Source organism: Mytilus edulis, chromosome 13 (assembly GCF_963676685.1).
Source record: "Mytilus edulis chromosome 13, xbMytEdul2.2, whole genome shotgun sequence".
Classification (NCBI taxonomy): domain Eukaryota; kingdom Metazoa; phylum Mollusca; class Bivalvia; order Mytilida; family Mytilidae; genus Mytilus; species Mytilus edulis.
Window position 1 is genome coordinate 29,418,603 of NC_092356.1, and position 18,993 is coordinate 29,437,595.

The 18,993-nt window shown below is 31.9% G+C and overlaps 2 protein-coding genes across 2 annotated transcripts; both read left to right on the forward strand.

Moving 5' to 3' along the window:
- The first annotated feature begins 3,048 nt into the window (after positions 1 to 3,048).
- On the forward strand, positions 3,049 to 11,710 carry LOC139500732 (uncharacterized). Its single transcript, XM_071289571.1, has 5 exons — positions 3,049 to 3,359; positions 3,859 to 4,077; positions 6,767 to 6,984; positions 7,266 to 7,404; positions 7,797 to 11,710. Exons 2-5 carry the CDS (start codon positions 3,861 to 3,863, stop codon positions 9,731 to 9,733), a joined length of 2,511 nt encoding a protein of 836 aa, XP_071145672.1. The 5' UTR covers positions 3,049 to 3,359; positions 3,859 to 3,860; the 3' UTR covers positions 9,734 to 11,710.
- Positions 9,825 to 10,526, forward strand: LOC139500234 (ankyrin repeat and SOCS box protein 2-like). The gene has a single exon (XM_071288975.1). The coding sequence runs from the start codon at positions 9,825 to 9,827 to the stop codon at positions 10,524 to 10,526; it is 702 nt and encodes a 233-aa protein (XP_071145076.1).
- Positions 11,711 to 18,993: the final 7,283 nt, after the last annotated feature.

Below are 18,993 nucleotides of genomic sequence, written 5' to 3' on the forward strand. Positions count from 1 at the left end.
TTTGGCTGATGTATGAAGGAATTTGTCGATAAAGTCCTCCAGCCTGTTGGCAAATGGGAAGTGACTCTTGATGAAATTTTGTCAATTAAAATCTATCTATTGACCTTTTTTTTTAAAAGTCGATTTACATTTGTTAGTTTAATGTCTACGTGTAATAATCATCAGTAGTGCTGGTTTCAAAGAATCAGTCAATGTTACAGAGGCCATTTTGTATGCAGTTTCAAATCAGTGAAGGTTTTCTATTTAAAATGAATGTTCATTCCACAACAACATATCACTATTTACATATGGTTAGTATTTTGAGACTATTTTGTCTTGGAATAGCTATTTACTTCAATTCACATACGATTTATTCATATTGTTAAAAAACACAATTGTCTTGCTCATTTTTCATTGAGTAAAAAGTTCTTATTCGTACTTCTAAATAATAGTATGTTCTGTCAAGAACTCCCAAAAACTAAGTGGAATGTCTCAACAATAAAAGCGAGAAGGCTACATCAAACTAGATGTTAGGAAAGGACAAGTTCTAAAATCCAGATAACTGATCTTATTGGGAATGTACATTTGAAAGAACTATCATAGCTCTGAAACATCTTAAGTATCTCATGAGCTAGAACATTTTGACCATCGAAAACTTGACTTCATTAACCATATCTTTTGTTCTCACTTTTTAACTTCCTTCTTGGATTGCAGTAACTGTTCTTTCTTCTTAACGCTCTCCTGGTTTTGCACATTAGTTACGCAATATGTATACGACGGTGGTTTATGATCTGTTTCCACTTACTCTTTAGAATGACCTGTACATTGGGGTCTGTGCTTTTATCGTGCTAATCTTGTTGACTGGTTGCTTAATTACCATTTATTCCTTGTGACTAAGTGATCCATGGTGATCACTTAATGTCCGTCTATTTGACATTAGGCAGTTTACATTTTCCTCAAGATCAGCTCGTCCGAAATCATCCTGCCAAAAAGAAAGTATATCACAAAAATATAGAAAATTCAAAACGGAAAGTCCCTCACCAAATTGCAAAATCATCAAAAGCTCAAACACACCAAACTAATGAACAACAACTGTTATATTCATGTTTAATACAATTGAAATTGCCAATTTACACTAAAATTGAAAACAAAATATATATGCAAGGATTTTTATAAAAGAGGGACGAAAGATACCAAAGGGACAGTCAAACTCATAAATCTAAAACAAACTGACAACGCCATGGCTAAAAATGAAAAAGACAAACAGAAAAGCAATAGTACACATGACACAACATAGAAAACTAAAGAATAAACAACACGAACCCCACCAAAAACTAGGGGTGATCTCAGGTGCTCCGGAAGGGTATAACTAGCACTTTAGCAGTCGTAGATTCTAATTGGCCAATTTTAGATATCTGCTCTGAAATTACACACCAACAAGTTTGAAACATTTTAGACACCGATGATTTGAAGACCGCCTGCAAACAATGGTCATTTCATGTTGATCAGGTGGCCACGGGGGGGGGGGGGGGGTCTCTTCCTATATGAAGGTATATACAGATATACCGCTAGAATGGGCCCTATTTTGACACATCAAATATATCAAAGGGTTGCGATTTCACCGAGGTTAAGTGTCAATAGGTGAGAAATTTTCATCGTTCGATTATATTTTTAGTATAAATGCCGTTTTAATCGTTAAAAATCAAGTAAAGATAAAATGAATTTTATATATGATAATAGAGGAATATATGAATGGATTATGATTTTGCCATGAAATATGTCTATGGGTCTGGATTCCACAAGACTACAATATATAACTTTGTTCTCATTGAAATCATATGGACAATACTATTACCATCGTTTTGTCTACTTATCATAAGCAATATAGAATTGTATTATATGTCTCTGTTATCATGTATTAAGATGCATGAACTTATCCTTTATTACCTTTTATTCAAGTATATTATTGATCCATATTTGGTTCTTAATTGTTTTAAATTCTTCTCCGCGTGATTCACGATTCAAAGACTGTTGTGATGTATGCTTATGTTATTATTGAACAGAAAGTTGTAATGGCAAAGGTATTTGTATTTTTCACGCCGTAACTAAGACTAAGATCACGATTAACAAAACATAAGTAAACGCAAACCGACATAACGCAACACATTACTATACTCTCTTTCATATATTGTTGAATAGAAAGTTGTGACGTTTTTGTATTTTTAACGCCTTAACTAAGCTTGACATCCCGATTATAAATACACAACTCAAATAGCCCATTAATCTACATTGTAGTGTTTTAGCTAATTCGCATGAGCTCCACAAGTAAACAATCAGCGCAATTATCATCTGTTGGGCAGTTAATCCTTTCACCTGTTATTGTCAATTTTCTTATTTCTTTATGTTGATTTGCTGGAACGGTTTCATTTCTTTTGACGATTTAATCAAACTAATAGTAATTTGAATATCTCTCCACATATATATGTATATATATACATATTCTATTTTTTTTATGATTTTAAGGTGATGATTGGCGTATCTTGTCCCGATACGCGCACCCTAGTTTTAAACGTTGTATTCTAATTCGCATGAGCTACTCTGTTTTAAGTTATAATGATGATCAATCAATTTTATGTCACTAAATAGATAACTTCATATATAGCTTTAATAAACTGGTAATTATAGTTTTTTAAAATATGAAATGAAACTGATTAAGAAACCACGCACTTAATAAATTTGGTGCGTCTGAACTGTTTTTACTTTCCTCAAATATTAACCTTCGCAAGGAACACTAATATCCATCCTACAATAAAAAATAATTGTCATATCGGGGCCTTTTATAGCTGACTATGCGGTATGGGCTTTGTTCATTGTTGAAGGTTGTACGGTTACCTATAGTTATTAATGTCTGTGTCATTTTGGTCTCTTGTGGACAGGTGTCTCGTTGGCAATCATACCACATCTTCTTTTATATATACACAACTAATTCATCTTGCTTCGACCTTCGACGTTTTAATTACCTTATAAATAGTTATACGTAAAAATACAAGATGAGAAGTTTTGCTTATTATGTTATAAATATTTAACGTTTATCTCTTGTTATAAAGGTACATCTAGGTTCATTGTACATGTTACTGGCAGTGTTTACTTATGCACTGCACTTGTGTGAAAATGTGTACCTAATCTGATATTTAATCATAATTTATCTTACATCGATCACGAGACTCTATTTTAACCTAAACATGGCTACTGTATAATCTGTAGGATATAGAGAATTGATTGCAATACTATGCGACATATATAAGGAGGAAATAGGTTAGCCTACCGTGAGAGGGCAGTTTAACCGTCAAAGTCGTTAAACACGTCCATCATTATTTAAGGTATGGGAAATAACGTTATATAAAGCAACTTGTTACTTTAAATATTTTCAAAACATATTTGACGAACAAATATAAGAAATGCAACTTTAGAATTACATGGAACGTTAATCTTTTTTCTTATTTTGTTAGAGTAAGCATAGTTATTGAGAAGACATATGACCTAAACACTCTCCAGTTTAAGCCCACTGCATTTTAAATGTAGTAGGTATAAAATAATCCAATGATTATCAAGGATACTGTCACTATTTTCTGTATGAAGAACACAGTCACGTCACTGTTTTTTTGAAAAGCAGAAGACATATTTAAATAACATTTACTGGATGTTCATTGAATTTGAATAGTTAATCAAAATATAAGTAGTGTGTTATCAAACAATGTGCACTTAAAAATAACAAACGAAAACTGAAAATCTTTCGGACTTGGTAATGAACAACAAATTTGTGTTAAAGTGCGTTTTCTCAATGCCCGATCTGTATGTTCTTTGTCCTCTTATTTTCAGAAATGGCAACTTCAATAAGTGCAGGAGAGACCTATTATCTTCGTATTGCAAATCTGCTACTAAAAGTAGCACCTTCAGCTGTCAGAGTAAAGTTTGATAAGGAATTTTATCCATCAGGATTGCAGACGGTTCTTAATCAAAAGAGACTGAAAATTCAGGGACTGACGCAGAAGAAGATAATCAATATAAAACAATGGAACTTGCTTTTTCCAAGCTCAGGTATATTTTTAAATACTTTTAATTAAACATGTGAATTTAAGTTTGTTGTAAAGATGAATGAAGGTTCGTACAACTAACAGCAACCCAAAGAACCGAAAAAACCAATTAAGAATATATTAAAATCTGTTTTGATAGTGATTGTCGTTTGCTACAGTTCATTATATATGTCGTGTACAAGTTGCGATTTTGTACAGGTTATAACATGTACAAAAATATTGTACATGTTATAACTTGTATAATGCAAAAATACAAGTTATAACATGTACAAAAGTACCTCATACATGTTATAACCTGTACAAAATATTGCTTAAAAATGGTTTTAACTTGTACAAAATCGAAAAATAAGGATATTTTTCTATTATCGCAACAGATGTTATTCCATATTGATAAAACTTTAGTAGGTGTTTCTATATGAATGGGATTTTGAATAAATAAGCATATTCACCGCGCATAACGTCGCGTGCTTTTACCTGCACTATTTTGGTAAAAAAACGATTGATGTACAATTGGTTTTGGTTAATAATTGCCATTACATACATTTCTCTCGGAATATGGAATAAAACAATTACTGTCTTTTGTTTCGGTAAAAATGTGGTTTAATTGACTTTTGAAAAACTGATATTCACTTCGGCCGTTGGCCTCAGTGAATATCAGTTTTTCAAAAGTCAATAAAACTACACATTTACCTCATCAAAAGACAGTAATTGTATAATATTGACCTCAATAACATATTCATAACTTTTGTATTATTCCTTCATGTTAGTGTGTTTTCTCCTTTTTTGATACTGTAATGTCCAGGGGTCGGTATTACGAAGCATTCCTAAGACCTGTCATAAGATATATATTAGGACATGTCTTATGATCCTCTTAAGACTACCTATGGACATATCTTTATTTAATGAATTATAATTATGAGTGTCCACTTTGAAGGCAATAGTAAAATACTTTCTTTCTAGTTGACACTAAAAGACATAAGAGGATAGCCAGGATAGATGTGTCTACAAATAAAATTGGGAATTGAAATGGGGTATGTGTCTAAAAGACAACAACCCGCCAATGGAGCAGACAACATCCAAAGGCCACCAATACATGCTTTCAAAGTAGAGGATATATATTTAAAACATCAAAATGACATTCGCCTCATGCAATGATCTTATAGTTTATAAACAAAAATTGAGTTATAAATTTACATATGTCATGCTGAAGGCCAAAAATGTAGAAGAGTAGATCCAAAGATATTGATAATGAAGCATGGTCCAATGAAAACTATTTCAGCTCTCGCTTGCTTTTACAGAGTAAGCATATAAGACATTGTTTTAGTCTTTGCATGCTATAAAAACGAGAGGGAGGAGTATTTCCCAAAATTATTAGGAGTCGTTCTTTAATTTTATGGAAGAATTTAGTTACTATATAGTATCTAATGTAATTGTCATTGAGGAATGCAAGCTTTTATAGTGAATAGTTTCATACGTATTTAAGCCATGATGAACTGCATGAAACATAGAATTACATGAAAACACATTTTGCCAACATAAGTCATGAAACATATATTTCTGAAACTATGTGATCATTGTCCTCTACAGAAAAAGACACGTTCTGGCCTATTTATTGTTGTTCTTTATGCATTGGTGAATTTAAATGTATATTTTACTTCATTAAAGTTTATTTTAAATTTTGTACAAGTTAAAACCATTTTTAAGCAATATTTTGTACAGGTTATAACATGTATGAGGTACTTTTGTACATGTTATAACTTGTATTTTTGCATTATACAAGTTATAATATGTACAATATTTTTGTACATGTTATAACCTGTACAAAATCGCAACTTGTACACGACATATATATGAATCCATGACAAATCGCCCCACTGGCGAATCGCCCCACACCTAATCGCCCCACTTTCTCACAAACTCGCCCCACTTTCTAAAAAAAAAACGCCCCACTCTTGTTTACCAACTCGCACCACTTACGAAAAGGGTTAAAATCCCGCTGAAATACGGTCTATCAACTGGCCCCACTCATGACAAATAGATAAACCACTTATAAAAAAGATTCAATCCCGTTACATTGTCACTGCCCACGTCAGTACCTTTGAAAACCTAAGTGAAGTGCTATAAAATCAATTGCTGTTAAAAACTCTGTTTTTGCAATAAAGTTATATATATGAATGTTAATCACGCATCAATTGTATGATTATGATACAATTAACAGGTTTCTTTTCAATTGTTATACAAATAACTAAGCTTACAAGTATAAAGTTATTCTCCAATACTGATACGAAAATGTATTTGCAATTATATTTTAAGAATGTTAAAAAAGTTTAATAAATTTCGGTGTTTTTTTTTGGATTCTGTGTAGATTACAAAATTCAAAATAAGTTTTCATTTAAGTGCGGCTAGTTGGTAGACCTGAAAATTGTATATAGAAGTAGCTTTTCCTTTTTTCAATAACCAAATGAAAAGTGGCATATATATATGATTTATTTTCTATTCAAACACAAAACTTGACCTATGATTTTAATGGGATCTCGATTAAAATACTTTATTAAGGATTAGGTGCTTTCGTATTTTTCTGATAATTAAGTTGGTTTGGTGTTATATATTTTGTATTTGCTTACCTTTACGTAGCACCTGCAATCACTCTAGTAAAGTTAAAAAGGGATTAGAAAAAAATGCTTTATTTTAAGGTATAGCTATATCATCTACGTTTGATGTTACTCTTATGACATGCCTACTCAGGAATTTGGCAAAGATAAATATCCAAGATAACCTTCCATTATCAACTGATACGAGTGAAGAGGCAGCTTTGTCTAGAATCAAATTTTACCGAAATGAGATTGCCCATAACGAAAGTGGAACCTTGACAAAACAACTATTTCATCAGTACTGGGGAGAGATTAGTCAGGTTAGTCTTCCTTCTAAACATTAAATTACAAAAAATGAAGGTTTTGTCATTTAATAATAAACACTATGAAGTATGAATTGACACTTAAAATATGAATTATTTCTTTCACGTTAAAGGTTTTTCTGCAATGTTTATGTGTTAACTTTTACATTTCATTTAACTGCTAAACAATTGAGAAGGATAACAAAAGTAACTTAAGTAATTTTAATGTATTCGAATTTTCTGTGTGATATTAACTTAAAACTGTTCCACTAAACAATTAAAATAATTATACTTTACAGGCTATAACATTACTTGGAGGTCAAAATTACGCGCAATTTTGTGCTGATTTGAAAGTCAGAGATCTCGATGGACATGACAAGGAAGTTTTGATAGAACTTCGAAATATCAGAAGTGAAACTATCCCGAAAGGAGCAATAGGTATTTTCTTTCTATATTGCAATATGTCAAAATGTAGATAAGTTTACAGAAGTTCAAATATCATTACTTGCCTATTTAAAGACAAATTAAGGTAGCAACAAAATGTGAGGTAAACTGCCAATTAATTAAAGAATCACAATCAGAACACACATTAGAAATTCTAAACATAACTTCATATTATAGTAAAGCTGACTGTATTAAAGGGGGAAACATTGTATGTCTTTGCATATTTTATTTATTATTACTACATTATACAAACACATAAGTTTAATGGGTAAATAATCAATGCACACTATATAATCTCGAAAATGATTTACTGATAATTCTGAAGATAAAATTGTACTTAATGGCTAAATTCAATTTTTTTTATATTTTGTTTTACATCTCTACAGTTGTACATACCAGTCTATTAGAAGAATGGTCCACTATTGATGGAAAGGTTGTTCCAACCAAAGCTTTCCAACGTATATTAGAACTTCTGGAAGAAGAACACGTGTTGACAGTTATAGGTCCACCAGGTTGTGGGAAATCGACAGCGATACACCATGCTGCTCTGCAGCTACGCGACCAAGAAGATTATGTTGTCGTTCCAGTTAATTTTCCAGGTGAAATCATACAGTACTATAATCCAGAGTGCAAACAAGTATTTGTATATGATGATATATGTGGTAAATATGCTATAAACCATCAAATGCTGGACAATTGGTGCGTACAATCTAATGCAATCCAGGTAATTTTAAGCAGCACAAAAGTGAAAATATTAAGCTCATGCAGAAGTTATATTTTCAAAGATAGATGCTTTTCTAAAATAAAACTACTTTCTGAAGTTCATTTTGACGTAACATCAGAAAATTATGCTTTGACTGAGAAAGAAAGATCTCTCATTGCAGAGGTTTACCTATCAGCATATGAAGTTACAGCATTACAGAAATCAAACGTATTTACGAAATATGACTTCTTTCCCCTTTTATGTCAGTTGTATTCATCAAGAGAATCCACTGATGTAGTAGTATATTTTTCTGATCCTATTGATGCAATTAATGTAGAGCTAGAATCTCTAATGAACGAAAATGATCAAACAACGTTTGCTACACTGTTTTTATTTGTTATCTACAATAACTGCATAGACGAAACCATTTTCAATCAGAAGGTAAAAATAAGAAATACTTTACTGGATTTATCAGACCATTTTGAAATTTCGTCTGTTTTGTCAATAACTGTTGTCAAATTGCAATTGAAAAAACTCATCAATAGTTTTGTAAAGAAATGTGAAAACTCTTATAGTATAATACACGACAAAATTTTTGATATCCTGGTTTTGTTTTGCGGTAACAAATATTTTGAACTCTGTCTCGAAGTCGCACATACAGATATAATACGTGACAGATTTCATTTTGTGTCACTGAATGCGGAAGAGTCCGAAGGTATTATTCGTGTTGCTGCGAATAAAGAAGATGCATATTTTGACAGAATTTCAAATGATATTCGTCGTGGTTATATAGCCAACGTATTTACAAATAGTCAGATGAAATATATATCGTATCAACAGAAATTAATTGCACACCTGAAAACTAACGAGGGTTTGCTGAACATTGTTTTATCCTTATCAGAGAAAGAGTCTTCACCATTGCTTACTGTTGCAAATCAGGGATTCAATTATCTTGTACATTTTTTGATTGAAATTGGGTTAAGTGTTAATGTTCGCGACGAAATTGGTCGATCAACTCTCTTTCTGGCAACCGATAGTAACCATACTGAAACTGTCAATTTGTTGTTGAATAAAGCTGCTAATGCTGATCTATGTAACAAAAAACAAATATCTCCGCTCCACATGGGTTGTCTGAATGAAAACATGGAAATAGTTAAGTTGCTTTTAAACTCAAAGTGTAACATAGACATTCGGAATGATTATAATCAAACACCACTCTTCTTTGCATCGTTTGTTGGCCACAAAGAAATAGTTGAATTTCTATTAAAAAATAAGTGTAATGTCAATATTAACAGTAAAAACAACAACACACCGTTACATGCTGCATGCTTCTTTGACAATTGTGATGTTGTGCAATTATTGCTGAATTTTAAATGTGATCCCAACATTTCTTCTGTATATAATGAATCTCCTCTTTTTGTTGCTTGTCTACGAAACAGCGTTTTATCAACAGAACTGCTATTAGAAAAGGGGTGCAATCCTAATGTATATACACAAGTTGATGGAAAAGTTAATCCTTGGGGTGCACTAAGAAGTGTTTCTACACTAAGTGACATAAGTCGAAATGACAAAAAAACAACAGATGCGTGCATTTCTTTTGGAGTCTGTAGAATGTTATGAACATTTTTGTGCAGAACGTGCCATGTCGTTAGGGGTCTTTATTTTTTTATTTTTGAAAGGACCCCCCAGTAAACCAAATTCATGTTTTGATATGACTCCAATTTTTGTAACGACATCAATTGGCGCTATTGATATTGTTGAATTGTTGTTGAAGCACAATGCTCATCCCTGTTTAGGAAATGGTTTCAATGAAACTCCAATATTTGCTGCAGCTGAAAGAGGACTCGTAGAAATTGTAAAATTGCTTTTAAGATTTAAGGCTGATCCAAATTTGTGTAACAATTTTAATGTTTGTCCAATGCAGCGGGCAACTGTGAACGGATTTTTGGAAGTTGTTAATGTGTTAGTAACTAATGGAGCGAATCCGAACCATTACGATTATTATACTGAGCCTCCGATGATAATTGCTACACGTCGATTCTTTTATGAAATTGTCCAAATACTGCTGGAAAACAATGGGGATCCAAACATTACCAACTTTGAAGGCAAAACCTGTTTGCATGTTGCATCAGAAAATGGAGATCTAGAGATGGTTAAAATATTGCTAGAAAATCATGCGGATCCAAACGTTATTGATAATAATTCAATATCACCTCTGTGTGTAGCTTCCAAAAGTGTACATTTCAATTTATTTGATATTTATCTAGCAAGACATGGATATCTAGATGACGATCAAATATTGTACTCAGACCAACTGGCACTTCAAAAACAGTGCACTGAACTCGTTAATGTATTGTTAATCTATGAAGCTGATCCTTTAAGCGTTATTGAATCTGGTTTTAATATTATATAGAATATCAAACCTCATCGTTGTCCTAATAATTCAAATTTTATATATTAATGAGTTTCATATTGATCTTGAATCTGTATAAATTTTATGACTCTTTTATAACTTCGGTTATGTTCTTTATTGAGTATTTTGTAAATGGGTTGAAAAATCAAAATGTATGATGCCATGTCACATATGCATGTATATATATTAAATAACTTTAGAGTGGTCTCTAAAATGAAATGGTAGTTTATGGATACTAAACATTTTAGACTGGTATATTTTTGCAAGAATATGAAGAACAAAATATCAGATAGATTATTTCATTTTACATATTAACATCCAAAATGACGATATACATTTGAAAGGATTTAAAAAGCTACAATTCCATGATCATTTTTATACACAGACGATTTGTTGTTGTGAACATTTTATGAATATTATATTACTGATTTTATCAATTGAGATATATAAGGATTTGTCATGTTCCGGTGATTGTTTGTACATGCACATTAGCAGATGAATACTGTGTAAACACTCAACAGATCTCATTTCAATTGAAAAATGTGTTTTTATTTATGTTCACTGCAAAAGTTGTCTGTTTTCACTGATGTTTTTATGACACTTAAAATTTACATTCGTGCATTACTTGTATATAAAGTTTAAGTACTGACGTTTAAGTTGTAAATGAGGAATTACACAGTAGTCATATCAAAATGAAATTGAACAGATTTTTTCCGGTTAGTTCTTTTTCATGTGAAATGCAGAGTAGTTTTAGTAAATCCAAATTAAAGTGCTCAAGTATAAATTGAAAGATAGCGATGAGGCCTAATTTTGTAGTGAGCTTTAAGAGCTACTATCGTGGTATGTGCACATTTTATAGGTGTTTGTTTTGTGTTAAAACTTAAGACTGAAACAAAGTCAATTATATGTGCCGACATATATACAAAAACACTTGTTATTCAATTGTGTATATAAAGTATCATGCGATTGTTTATATTTCTGTTTGTCGAAATGTACAATTTTTTTTTTGCACTTTTGAAAATTAAAAAAAAATCCAAGTACTGGAAGTTCAGCAATCTAGCAAGTAGCCGCTTCATTTATATTTTGCACAGTTATTCTTGTGTTCTTATATAAATCACTTTGCACTTCAGGAAAGTGTTGTATATTTATTATTATGATTTTCATATATCAAAATTATAGTTACAATTTTTAACCGGATTTTTGTGACAAAAATGTCGGTTATTGATTTGGGGATGTACGGCGGGCGGGCGGTCGGGCGGGCGGGAATCAAATGTTGTCCGTGCATTAACTCATGAACCGTTCAACCAAAGCTTTTAAAATTTTAATATGTTGTTACTGACAACTAAATGAAGGTCAAGTTCAATAATGGCGATTTTGACTTTTACCGTTCAGGAGTTATGGTTCTTGAAAGATTGAAAAATGGAGTTTCCAGTCGTGTCCCTGCATTTACGCATGAACTGTTCTACCTAAGCTTTCCAAATTTTAATATGTTGTTACTGATGACAAAATGGAGATCAAGTCCAATAATGGCGATTTTGACTTTTACCGTTCAGGAGTTATGGTTCTTGAAAGATTGAAAAATGGAGTTTCCAGTCGTGTCCGTGCATTTACGCATGAACTGTTCTACCTAAGCTTCCCAAATTTTAATATGTTGTTACTGATGACAAAATGGAAGTCAAGTTTAATAATGACGATTTTGACTTTTACCGTTCAGGAGTTATGGTTCTTGAAAGATTGAAAAATGGTGTTTCCAGTCGTGTTCGTGCATTTACGCATGAACTGTTTTACCAAAGCTTCCCAAATTTTAATATGTTGTTACTGATGACAAAATAGAGGTCAAGTTCAATAATGACGATTTTGACTTTTACCGTTCAGGAGTTATGGTTCTTGAAAGATTGAAAAATGGTGTTTCCAGTCGTGTCCGTGCATTTTCTCATGAACCATTCAACCAAAGCTTTTGAAATTTTTATATGTTGTTACTGATGGCAAATTAGAGGTCAAGTTCAATAATGACGATTTTGACTTTTACCGTTCAGGAGTTATGGTTCTTCAAAGATTGTGAAATGGCGTTTCCATTCACGTTGTTGCATTTACTCATGAACCATTCAATCTAAGCTTTTAAAATTTTAAGATGTTGATACTGATGACAAAATGGAGGTCAAATTTGATATTGACGATTTTCACTTTCACCATTCATCAGTAATGGTTCTTGTGATATTGCCAGGACACAAATAAATATTAATAAATCCGGTTTGCTGTCGTTGTGACAGCCTCTTGTTTAAATATTCCACATGTAACGCAGGTTATATTTTAGCTATGTGTTTCACAGTTATTTTGTAGTTCTTCATGTATCTTCGTTTACCTTTATCGTTATGTCGATTGCGTCGCTTATGTTACAGGCTTGTTACTAGTATAACTGTTTATTTTTATTGCAAATTAGAATTTTTGAAGACATACATGTATCAGTCAATTTGTCATAGATTTTAACAAACGTAATCAATGCATCACTGGGAAATTATTGTGTCAGTGATTTCGATGCCATAAATTACGTAAACATGCTAAAACTTTTACTAAATTCTGTCATAGATACACAGATTTGATTAGTACATTTGGCTGTATCTGTAGAAAAATTATCAAAATGATATTTAACATCCTAAATTTTACGGTAATATTGTACTAATAGCGCGCCGTGTAAACTCATCGAACCATTTAACAAACTTATTAGTAAGGGTTATCGTACCAATACAGTAATTAGATCTCTGATTATAGTTCACATTGGCACTAATATCGATTTTAGCAATAGCAAATTAAAACATAACTAAATTTCTTTTCTTTTGAGGCGGGGTGTATATAGACACACACACGTTAATTGTTATCTCTAAAGAAGTCGCTACTCACTATCCTACATTTCAACTACCTGTCGATACATTTATTTTTGGCATTGCACAAGTCATGTCTTCTCTGACTGTTCATGACATTAAAATACTTAAAGACTGGGATTTGTTTTAGTCAATTGTAGTCTCTGATGCATGATTTTTTTTTATTATTACTTGTTTTGGCTTTTAACTAGCTGTCAGTAACTGCGAGTACTCTCAAATCGTACTCTCTTGTTAATTTGACCTGTTGATACTATTTGTAATGCTTTTTTGTTATTTTATATTTACATGGATCTTGTTTATATACCAGCTTTGATTATGTGAATATCTACTAAAAAGTAAAACAACGAAAATACTGAACTTGGAGGAAAATCCAATCGGAAAGTCCATAATCACATGGCAAAATCAAAAAACAAAACACATAAAAAACGTATAGACAAGAACTTTCATATTCCTGACTTGGTACAGGCATTTTGAAATGTAGAAAATGGTGGATTAAACCTGGTTTTATAGCTAATTTTACTAATTTTCACTTCTTCGTACTATGATCATCAAGATTATTCTCCTTAAATCTGTATAGGGTTTTATCGAGCTCTAATTGTATAGTTTTATTGTTGATATTCACCCCATATGTATCTAGTTTTAAATAAGGTATTTACATGACAAAACCTTCTTGGTATTCCTAATTATTGGAAGATTTTATGTACACAGAAGTAGTATACCTAAAACGACAAAGTTATTTTTCACTTACCTGTATATATTATGAGAAACCGTTTTTTTTTCAAAAATGATTATTTTCTTAGGGTTGTTAAATATTTCGGGGTAGTGTCTTGCCATACCTTTGTTTGGACTTGTTTGTTTACTTTTGGCCTTGAATGTTTGTCCCTAATATTTTGTAAACTATGTATTGGCATTCAGGTATCGGAGATCAAATTTATATTATTCGTTCATAGTGTGTTGATTTACGTTTTTTGATTGAGTTAAGCCTTCCAATTGATATTTTATCGTGTGTTTTTCTATGTTGTGATGTTATACTATTGTTTCAGAAAAAGGGAGACGGTTTGGTACCATTAAAACTTTTAATCCCGCTGCAAATGTTTGCACCTGTCCTAAGTCAGGAATCTGATGTACAGTAGTTGTCGTTTGTTTATGTAATTTATACGTGTTTCTCGTTTCTCGTTTTTTTTATATAGATTAGACCGTTAGTTTTACCGTTTGAATGGTTTAACACTTGTAATTGTGGAGCCCTTTATAGCTTGTTGTTCGATGTGAGCCAAGGCTCCGTGTTAAGGCCGTACATCGACCTATAATGGTTTACTTTTAAAAAATTGTTGTTTGGATGGAGAGTTGTCTCACTGGCACTCATACCACATCTTCCTATATCTATCTACAGATTGTTTACTTTGGGATAAGAAATGCACTTTTATCGTTGAACAGTTAACTCCGTATAACTTTCTTTTTGTTCTGTATGCTATATTTTTCAAACAAACGTCTTGTACGAAACTATATTTTACGTCATATTGCTTTAGTTGGCATAAAACGATGACTGTAAATGTCATGCAATGATTTGTAGGACAAGTTTGATTTGAAATAGCTATTCAAAAAGACTTGTACGATTTCTATAACATTAAATAATATATATTAATCATTATTTGTCTGTATTATGCATATGATATATAAGTAACTTCATGACAATATTAAAATGTAAAACCTTATTTTGTTACTTACAAATGATCTGCACTTTAAGTAAAATAGCGTGTCTTACAAAAATAACAAGATGTTGTAAAATTGCCTTTGCGACATCTATCCACATAAGATAACAGGACAATGAATGTTAAACCTGAAGGTTAGATTGACATCCGTTTGCAACCAAATACCATATGACAAATTATTAAATAATAAAACAATATGAACAAATTCAAAAGTAAAATCACAAAAAACTCCGAGGAAAATTCAATCGTAAAGTCCCTACTCAAATGGAAAAATCAAATAACAAAACACACCAAACGAATGGACAACAACTGTCATATTCCTGATATTGTACAGACATTTTCAAATGCAGAGAATGGTGGATTAAACCTGGTTTTATAGCGTAAATCTCTCACTTATATGACAGTCTCATCAAATTCCGTTATATTTACAACGATGCGTGAACAAAGCAGACATAAGTCAAAATACTGATACAGCAGTCATCACTGTGTTAGGAGTAAATCCATAGTTTATCGCCTTGTTTTGATTTAAATAATTTACATTAAATGTAAAAATACTCGGAAGTTTAAATGCAACTCTCTACAACAACATTACTATTCATTTCAATGTTGAGTAATCCTAACCCCACACAGTAATCATGTGTTCCAGAAGAGTCAGAATTCCTTGCTCCATTTTTGACAGAAAAATTATCAACAATGTCAAATGGCAACTTACTTGACGAAGATGAGAAAATACACTTAATGTATATTAAGAAGGAACCCTACGCGTGTGCTTAGAATTGACTTATTACCAGTCGTTCCACCCTGGGACTTGCAGTTACCTCTGTATTTCATCAACTCGGCACACATGATATAAATGAATAACAACAAAAAGACAGCATTTTATGGATAACGATTCATTTGGAAAAAGGTCATAAGGTTAGAAATTGAAAAACGTACAAATAGATCAATTATATTAAGTTTTCTCTTTTCTTATATGATTTATAATTACTTATGCAAAAAATGTTTTCGGCCAGACATGCTTGTAATATATTCCACTAGATATAAAAGCAATCATCATTATCAATAACATGATATATATCTGATAATACAATATGGTCATCCATTTCCATATGATTCAAAATCGTATAAAGGACCACAAGGCGACAACCCTACAATTGTTTCACAGTGGTTACAATTTGTAGTGGCATTAAAAGGTTCAATTACAATGTATTAGAAACAGTTAATAGCATGTTCATGATGACATTTGTAAGTTTTGGCAGTTATATAGTTCCGGTGAATGTATTTGTCAGCTGCAGCCGCCTAAATCACTTTCTATACTTGGCATTTGTTTTACTATGTCGGAAAACCCGTTTACAACTTTTTTAATCATGAGATTAATTGTCTTAATATGAAATAAGAAGATGGGTTATGGTTGACATAAGGAAAATTGTTATTAGGTATGGAATGTCGTCTTTTATATCAATTATGCTTATTTGGTTCCATTTAATGAAAAACATGACAACCCGAGGCAAGAACATTGATTCAGAAATCCTACTGTTTTAATATCTTACCTAAAATAAATGACTTTGAAACTTGTAGGGAATTTAATGATTGAACAACTCCCATCACACGATTGGAATCTGATATTGTTCGGGAAAGTAACTAATAAGTAAAAAGTAAAATCACAAAAATACTTAACTCTGAGAAAAAAAAATCAAAACGGAAAGTCCCTAATAAAATGATTAAACACATCAAACGAATGGACAACAACTGTCATACTCCTGATTTAGTACAGGCATTTTCCATTGTAGAAAACGGTCGATTGAACATGGTTTTATAGCGCTAAACCTCTCATTTGTGTGACAGTCGCATCAAATACTATCATATTCATCTACAACGATGATTGACAAAACAGACATAGTACATAAATTTGTCAATAAAATAGGAATACAGCAGTCAAAGCTGTCTCCCAATCTCAATTAGAACAAAAACAAACAAATATCTAACAAAAAAGCACAAAAAGCATCTATAATTTAACAACCGCATACATTGCTTAGTTATATATGTATTTTATATCAACCAATAAAGGATTGAAATATTTGAAGTCATGTGACTGCATTCACATCAACTCTAGTGTAGAGTCGCGTGTTTGACGTCAGAATGCTAACGTCACACAGGAAATAATATAAAATAATTTTGTCGTTCAATGTATTTTTGAAAATATAATTTCACATGGGGAATGGTGGTACACAGGGTTGAAAAATCAAAAGTTTTGTTAGAACTTATTTCAGAAAAAAGGCCGAGATTTAAAATTATTATTTAAAAAAAATCCACATATGGTTAATTCCACTACGCGAGTAAAACAATTTTGTTGTTCAAAGGATTTTCAAAATAATATAGAACAATAATATAATGGCATTATAATATAACAGTATCATAATGGCGGGATATTTAAAAGTACAGAGCCACGTCATATGTACCAAAGAAACACAAAAAGTCACACAAACAAAACACATCAGCAAAATTGAAAGATTAAAGTACCGAACCACGTCAAATGGATATCACAGAAAACCGACCAAACAGTAAAAGTAATATTTATGATAGAACAAAGACATATAAAAGAACAACATAACACGTTATTACAACGTCAGTACGCAGAATCTATACATCAAGACCATCATGTATTAGATGTAAAGTTGATACGGAATATTAACAACAAGGTCTTGGTACCTTCCGATGAACTTTTTAAGAAAATGGACGAGACGTTCTTTGACATACCCCTGGTTCATCCGTTAAAATTTACTTTTAGAAATGCTAAAGTTGTAAATATTTTAGTAATTTAGCATGACTTATTGATGGTAGTACCTGAGATATGTGCTTTTTATTATCACAAACAGCCCATATTTATGTAACGGAAGTATTCTACTATCCAATAAATAGTTAACAGATAACATTTTAACAATTTTGTAAAACTGCTATATTTTGAGGCCAAGAAGAGGTCTTACTGGACCTACTCCTTTCACTATTCAATGAAGTAGACAAATGAAGTTCAATAACAAAAACTCAGGTAATCATTCTTGATAGATTGAAACAGTTGGAAATAAGTCACAATCGATAAACGTACGCGTACAGGTTAATGTTGTTTTCAATTTTTAACATCACTAGGTCGAAACCTCTGCTGGTGGACTATCAGTCCCCGAGGGTATCATCAGCTCAGTAGTCAGAACTTCGGTACTGACAAGGTTTAATAAACTTTATTAAAAGTGTCTGTTTATAAATTTTAAAATTAATTAGAAACTAAGGTTTCAACTCCCTCAGTCAAAGTTGGCTTTAGAAGAATTTGGCTATTTATATTAGGTATTTTTGACATATAGCTCTTCAACGGTTGCGGTACTTATACGGATTTCGGATTTCAATTGTTTGGCTTTGAGCGTTCCTGATGAAGGTAAATCCAGAAAAGCGTTTCGGACGCAAGAAACTGTAAAACGTGTTGTTTTCAATTTTTAACATCACTGGGTCGATACCTCTGCTGATGGACTTTCAGTTTCCGATGGTATCATCAGCTCAGTAACCAGTACTTCGGTACTAACATGATTTAACAAACTTTACTAAAATTGTCCGTTTATAAATTTTAAAATTATTTCGAAACTAAGGTTTCAACTCCCTCAGGCAACGTTGGCTTTAGATAAATTCGGCTATTTATATTAGGTATATACCTCTTCAACGGTTTTGGTACTTATACATATTCGGATTTCAAATGTTTGGCTTTGAGCGTTCCTGATGAAGGTAAATCCAGAAAAGCGTTTCGGACGCAAGAAATTATTAAAAGTGTTGTTTTCAAATTATGGTTCAGTGTAACCTGCTTAATCCGACACCTGAGTATTTTAACATCCTACTTTA